The sequence below is a fragment of the Seriola dumerili genome, unplaced genomic scaffold (assembly GCF_002260705.1).
Source record: "Seriola dumerili isolate Sdu_G_001 unplaced genomic scaffold, Sdu_1.0 BDQW01000917.1, whole genome shotgun sequence".
Classification (NCBI taxonomy): Eukaryota; Metazoa; Chordata; class Actinopteri; order Carangiformes; family Carangidae; genus Seriola; species Seriola dumerili.
The window spans coordinates 261,699-269,360 of NW_019175172.1; the positions used below are offsets into that span (position 1 = coordinate 261,699).

At 39.1% G+C, this 7,662-nt stretch overlaps 1 protein-coding gene across 1 annotated transcript in view; it reads right to left on the reverse strand.

The window, feature by feature from the left end:
* The window catches only part of LOC111237532, a 7,952-nt gene extending 3,671 nt beyond the window's left edge, over window positions 1–4,281 (reverse strand). The window contains exons 1-8 of the mRNA XM_022766658.1: window positions 3,940–4,281; window positions 3,556–3,656; window positions 3,035–3,104; window positions 2,557–2,687; window positions 2,346–2,434; window positions 1,371–1,470; window positions 1,044–1,087; window positions 413–490 (exon numbers count right to left, since the gene is read on the reverse strand). Coding sequence (XP_022622379.1) covers window positions 413–490; window positions 1,044–1,087; window positions 1,371–1,470; window positions 2,346–2,434; window positions 2,557–2,687; window positions 3,035–3,104; window positions 3,556–3,656; window positions 3,940–4,195 — 869 coding nt within the window. The 5' untranslated portion in view covers window positions 4,196–4,281. The remainder of the gene's footprint in view (window positions 1–412; window positions 491–1,043; window positions 1,088–1,370; window positions 1,471–2,345; window positions 2,435–2,556; window positions 2,688–3,034; window positions 3,105–3,555; window positions 3,657–3,939) is intronic.
* Between the last annotated feature and the right edge of the window lie 3,381 nt (window positions 4,282–7,662).

The window sequence follows — 7,662 nt, forward strand, 5'->3', positions numbered from 1 at the left end:
ACGAGCTCTGCTGATTTCTACTAGAATCTCATTTAAAGTTCCAAGACCTGGAGATGAAAGAATTAAAGCTCCTCCAGTGTAAAGGTCTGTGTCCATGTGTAGTGTGATTATAGATCAGCTCTAGCTTCTATATTAATACTGTGAAAGTATCAAAGCCTCAGTCCACAGAGAAATGCACACAGCCTGTATTCAGAAACTGAGCCTTAAAACCAGCCGTCAGGACTTCTGGAACTTTGTGATGTCACAACAAAGCAGTCACCAAGCCCCGCCCACCTGGACCCACCATCCAAACCTTGCAGGATTTGGTTTCTCTGAGTGTTTTTACCTGAAATCTGCTTTATTTTTATTGGACCACTCAGAAAACAGTCAGCCAATCAGAAGAGAGGCTCAGAGCTTTTGGGTTCTTTCTTACCAGTCGGGAACTCTGTGCCAGTCGGTGAAGATCCCACCTGTACTCTGAGCTCCACACTCGATCAGGTGACCTGCAAGACTGATTTACACACACAGAAACACACAAATATTTATAATACAGCCACAATCTATTTTGTTTTTTTTACAGTGTTTGACAAAGTCAGATCGATGGACCAATATAGTAGTGAAACTTTCTGAGCCATGTGGCTGAGTTTCATGATGTCACCATTAGACGTGACTAAATCTGTCACAGTCCTGTCATGTTTGAAAATGAAAAAACCACGACTATGTCCAAATTACAAAAAACACATCTGAGATGGAGGCTGAAACCTCAGGTACAGACACTGTGTCCCAAGACCTGAACAGATGAAACTATCAATCATTACTATCAGCACTGAGCGACGCCACCAGATGATTAATGATTAATGATTTAGTACTGGCCCTTTAAGAGAGAGACAAACCCAGCAGTGTAACAGATTCATGTCTGAGAGGAAATGAGGAAGAAGAAGCATCATAAATCTTTGCTTGTTCTATGAACTTATGTTAGATGTATGAATGGTATGTTTTGGTGCGCGTGCGTGTGTGCATGTGCGTGTGTGTGTGTGTGTGTGTGTGTGTGTGTGTGTGTGTACCTCCCAGCTGCAAGTAGGTCATAATCATCCCTCTCCCATCCGAACTACAACAGATAAAAAAAAGACGGACAGAAGTTACATTCCTGAACTTTGTCTCCTCCTGGATGTTCCTCACACACACACACACACACACACACACACACACACACACGATCCCGTCTTCTTTCGTCTTGTTTCGTCTGAAACTCAAAGTTCAGTTAATTTGTCGTAAAGACAAAGAAATATCAAATTCTAACATTTAAGAAGCTGCAGCCAGAAAATATATAAAACTTCTGCTTAAAAAACTGACAAGTGATTATATAATATTCAACTGTGCATCAAACGTACGCTGTGCATGAGCGGCCCCAACGCCACGGCGCTGTCCACACAGCGTCCTGTCACCACGATGTCCGCCCCGAGGTCGAGACAACGCTGGATAGGAACAGCCCTGAAGAGGGCGAGAGAGAGAGAGAGAGAGAGAGAGAGAGAGAGAGAGAGAGAATAAACACCAGCAGGTCGACTACACCTTCATTATGATTATCCTCAGGTTCTATGGAGAACCACAAGTGTCACACAGATAGTAATAAAGCATTTAATTAATGAAATACTAATCGCACAGTAAAAATAGGCATTCATACATTTCTTTAATTTAATTAATGTATAGTCTACAAATACAAATAAATTGCTAAGTAATTAATCATTTCATATTCAATGGACAATAAAAGAGGAATTATAAAAATAATTTACAAATTAAATATTAATCCATCAATAAATTGTTCAAATTAAAAAGAAGTTTATAAAAACAATATACAACAGATCATCTGAACATCATTTAAATTTAAATGAATTCATAAATAAATAATGGAATCTAAAAATCTGTTTAAAACGAGAAATAAATAAAAATAAAATAAACTACATTTTAATGAGGCGTTTAAAAAGACAATTATCTTTCCCATTTGTTTTTACATTTCCCCAGTTCTTTTCTTTTTCCTATTAGCTCTTAGATTAGCTTAGCCATTTAGCTTCTTCTTTTTGTCTCTCTGTGACACTTTGGGCTTTTGTGCAAATAAAAATGTAAATTACCCACAGGATGTAACAAGCTCTCTTTTTATCTTACTATTAATCAGTAATTAATTAAATGCTTTATTTCTGTTTCCGTGACATCAGTGATCCTCCATACATTTGAACACATTTTAGTTTTAAAACTCACTCTGTCAGTTTTGTGAGTTATATTTTGAATAAACGATCAAACTCACTACGAAACATGAAATCAAAGAGTGTGTGTGTGTGTGTGTGTATGTGTGTGTGTGTGTGTGTTCGTACCCAAGGTAAGCGTTCATACTGTGCAGTGTTTTAGGTAACTGATGTCTGCTTCCGTCAGACGCCACCTTCACTTCGGAGAGGCTGTTTCTCTGAAAGCAGAGGGTTCAATCAATCAATCAATCAATCAATCAATCAATCATCATCTCTGCAATTAAAAAAAAAATAAAAAATGAATGAATGATGGTGTCGCTGGAAGGGAGGGGTGTCTTACGTGGGGCATGAGGTCATCGCCGGTCACCACCGCCACCTTCAGGTCAACGCCGGCCTTCTTGATGACTTCCTGTATGGCCTCAGCGCAGGCCAGAGGGTTCACGCCTCCTGCATTACTGACGACACGAATACCTGCGAGGACGAGAGAGGGCGATGTTTACGTTTACACCTGTCACTGTGAGACTGTGGTTACCATGGAGACAGTCCAAATAACATCAGATTGGTTGCAATTAAACATTCAATGTCACATTTAAAGGCTTGAATTCCAAAATAAAGGCCTTAATAACAATAATGATCTGATGATTGCTGTCATTTTGTCCAAAATATTTACAGAAAACTATTTAAAAATAAAACAACAAAAAAGACATTAATAATAATGAATAATAATAATGGATTGATAAAAACATGGCTGCTGCTTTGGTGCACAAAGATTCTTACGACCAGCAGAGAGCAGGATTCATGTTTTTAGATTCACTCACCTTTCCTGTGGATGTCGTTAATGAACGGAGCCAGAGCGACCTGGACAAAGTCTGGAGTGTAACCCTGATTCTACGAGAGGACGGGGACAATAACAATTTATTAACGCTGTCATTTCAAAAGGAAAAAGGAAGATCATGAATCACTTAGAGTCAGTTAAACTGTTGCATAATAGACCTTAGCAACCAAAGTAAGGAAAAAAACTCAAGGTACCTCTGAACACATCCCAGGAAGTGCTTATGACGGGACACACCCTTCATGATGCAGTAACACCCTTAAGTAACTCCCTCAGCTGAGGAGAAATTAAACCTTAAGTGTCTTTACTTAAGTAGAAAAGTTAAAGTGTTTTGTGCAACCGACCCCAGACATTTCAGGCCTTGAAATCCAAACCAAACTTCAAGAGGAAAGACTTTCAGTTGCACAGAGAAGATACCTGCACTCTCAAGGTCTACAACTGTGCACACACGCGCGCGCGCACACACGCACACACACACACACGCACACACACACAGAGTTGACTCACAGGCATCTTGGCTTTGGCGGCGGTGAGCAGAGACATGGTGATCTCACTGAGGTAGTCAAACACCAGGAAGTCCAGCTTCCCACTGTAGATCAGCTGAGGCACTGAGGACACACACAACAAGTTAACACACACTAATACACACACACACACACACACACTAATACACACACACACACACATTGGAGTTTCAGGGTCGTGGTGTTGCCGGTTCACTGTCAGTGTTGTTATTTACGGAGACACCCGAACACACCTGTGCTTAACCTGCTCTGTTAAGTCTCACGTTCACCTGTGTTACCGTTTGTTTTAAACCCACTGAAACGTGTACTTGTAGCGTAATGAAGCTAATGCTAATGAGTTAGCTTCGACAGTTGTTGTTCTCCGTACCTGAGGTCGCCGTGTCCCCCCAGAACCCGGAGGCACAGCCGATGCGGACCGGTTTGGACCTGGCAGAACTTGTGTAGCACCTGGAGCTGGTTCTGTGTCGACGGTCTGTGTTCGACGACGACTCAGCGGCGGAAGAGCTAAAGTGTAAAAAGTTAGCGTCAAAACACAAACTGACGCACTTGTCTGCGCCTCCGCAGCGCGACAGCCGCCGGAAGGCTGAAGGTCCATTACGGAGTAAATGTGGGAGTTGAGACATCGCTAATAAATGTTATTTACAGTGGAGGGAAAAAAAAAAGTAGAAGAGAAGGAGAGCTTTTCTCTGACAAGTTCAAGGTGCACTGGTCCATCCATAAAAATAGTCCGACAGGAAACACGTCACGGAACGGTTTATCTGTCCATCCGGTGGTTCTTTCATCTCCCCTTTTTTTTTTTTACACAATTTAAATATTTCACCACCAAAATAAAATAAGAATTTAAAAAAGAAAAGGAAAGAAATTCGTAATTGTTGAAAAGATTTAAAATAAAAATCTAAAAAATCCACCACTATAAGTTGTTTTAGATCAGCACTACTCATGATACTCGTGATAAGTTGATACTAAGGGTAACAGAAGTTCAAAGTGCACTGGTCCATCCATTAAAAGAGTCCCACGTCACCAAACAGTTCATTGGTCCATCCAGTGGGTCAGTATGGAAGCCCAGCTTGGCCATTACAAGAAAAAAAATAGAAAAAAAAATAGAAATAAAAATTTTAATAAAAAAAGAGAAAAAAATGTAAACTTATCAATCACTATGAGTTGTTATGGATCAGTACTACTCATGATATTCATGATAATTTCACATATGAAAAAATTAAAATCTGTTATTTGTTTTAAAACCAAAATGGAAAAGCCATTTTGGTGTCAAAATAAAAAATAAAAAAAAAAAGGGAAAAAAAATCAAAATAGTCTGTGTTTGGTTTTTGGCAATTCCTTTTATCATCACCAAAAACCATATTCAAATGGTTTTGATTTTTAATTCTAAACCAAAAACAGATTCATGTGGGCTATTGATTTTTAGTTTCCAAACAAAAAGCAAGAAAATCATATTTTTAAAAAAGGCCCAATTTTGTTTATTTCTTATTTGGCAGAGACAGTAGAACGATGGACAGAGAGGAAGAGGAAGTGAAGTGTAAAAAAGTCAAAATAAGATAAAAAGTTGAGCCCAACTGATACTGATAATGAAATATGTGCTTCAGCAACCAATATTCACTTCTTACATAAATGCAAAACATAAATAAATAATTTTAAAAGGATTCCTTAAATTTGTTGCCATATGTCAATATGTAGTGAGTGGGTCATTTTAAAGGGTTACAATCAACTTGTATGAAAACAAGCTAAAAGTATTGATTATTTTCACACAAACTTAAAACTCACCTTTTTGGCACCAACAGGATTTATTGTCAATGTATTAAAAACACACACACACAAAAAAAAAAAACCACACTGGCTCTTGGGAAATAAACTGAATAAAGATAGGATCATGGGTTTTGCATCATGCAAAGAACCTGCTTATTTCCATCCCACACAGAGAAAAAACAACACAAACACCAACAGTCAATCATCATTACTCTGACAGCACACCTGTTCACAGCAGACAAGTGGTTGCTGGACACAAAGAAATATCATAAATAAATACTGCTCACAAGGTTGGTATATTCTATATATTTTTAGTGTATTTAAGATTGGGAAATATTTATATTAAGGCTACTTTAGTGAACATTTAGATTCACAGAACAAAGCACATGTAACTCAGTGTTTAATTGCATCACCTATATTTTCCAATTTCTGTTCACTGCAAAGATATTATTATGTTTTTACATTTGAATACTTGAGATTTTCCAATGTATTATATATAAATTCAATATAGATGATCAATTTCATGGATTAGCATTCTTCAAATTCATATTTTGTGCTTTAGTGTATTGCAAAGAATGTGTCATGATAATTTTTTATCAATAATCTTGATGATGCTTTTATCACATACCATTTAAATGACTGTAATTATGTTTATCCTGCCATCAATGGCTCAGATCCTAAAGAAATTCAGGACAAAGAAAAATGCTAATTGTTCTCTGCCTCCCTTTAGTGGCCACTATTTCACTATTTTATTCTCCTCCTCAGGCTCTGAATCATCAAACATGTCGGTCAACTCTTCCTCCAACATCTCCCTGCTGTCCCCTCTCCTCTGCTACTCAGACTCCTCTCTCTATCCTCACATTTTTACATGCTTAAACCACACCGTCAGCTCCCTCATCTATGTCACCTTCACCTTGATCAGCATCCTCCTCCTCCTCCCTCTGCACGTCCTCGTCCTCTGGAGGAGTTTCCAACAGTGCTGCGCAACAAGCCACTCTGATGTCTTCACCTACTACATGGTCACCGTGGAGATTATCGGCATTGTGGGATCAGTTGTGTATAGTGGTGCGATGGCCACATGTAGTCATATGCTGGTGATGATTGGGTATTATTTTTTATTCATCACTTACCCTGTGCAGACTTTCTTTCACTGCCTGATGTGTGTGGAGCGCTACCTGGCTGTTGTTCACCCCATCATCTACCTGGGCCTGAGAAAGGCGGGTGGGGTGAAGGTCAGAAACATCAGCATTGGGTGCGCTTGGCTGCTGTGCTTTGGATTAGTGGGTTTAACAGCTTTGCACTTCCCTAATTTCCCCACTACTGAGTTATTTGCCATCTACATCACTGTCATAATTATTGTCTCTTTCTGCACCCTTTCTGTTCTCCGTGTTATGATTCGCCTAGGGTTGGGGAAAGTGGGTGGGAGTAAGGAACGGATTGACCAATCAAAGCAGAGAGCTTTCTATACCATTCTAGTCATAACGGGAGCGCTGATATTGAGGTCTTTTGGGCTAGGGGCTTTCAATGTAATATTTAGCTTAGGGGAAGGAATTGGCAGCAATGAATGTGTGGTGCTAATGTCTGGAGCTTGGTTGAATCTTCCAAGCAGCCTGATTCCCCCCCTGCTGTTTCTATACAGAACAGGAAAACTGCCATGTTTTAATCGACACATGAATGAAGGTGAAACCTAGAGAAAACTAGAATCACCTCTTCACGGTTGTCTGTCAACGTCCCTGTTTATCCAGAGTCATTTAAATATTAACCAATTGTGTGTTTGTCATAATTGTTGTGTGAAGTCTTGAGTTGTCGCTAAAAAGTGTTTTCTGAGGTCACCATGATATTTGTGCAAAATTTGAAGGGATTTCCTTGAAGAGTTGTGGAAATATTATATTCACTCAGTTTGTGCTTAAGTCCAACGTTTGGACCAAATTTGAGAGATGTCACGTTCACAAGGCCAAAACTGCTATTTTATGGGGTCACTGTGACATTGACCTTTGACCTTTAGCCACTAAAATCTAATAATCAATTTGTCCTTGAGTCCAGATGAACGTTTTTACCAGATGTGAAGAAATTCCCTCGAGATGTTACCACCAAAATCTAATCAGTTCATCCTTGAGTCCTACTAAATGTTTGTGCCAAATTTGAAGAAGTTCTGTCAAGGTGTTACTGAGATATCATGTCCGCGAGAATGAGACAGACAACCCAAAAACAATATGGAATAACTAGACGACATGAGATTAGAGGTTCATATTGTACATTGGTTAAAATAGAGGTGACAACAGTTACAGTGAGTGAATTATTAGTTCAGATAACATTGTAAAAGTGCTTT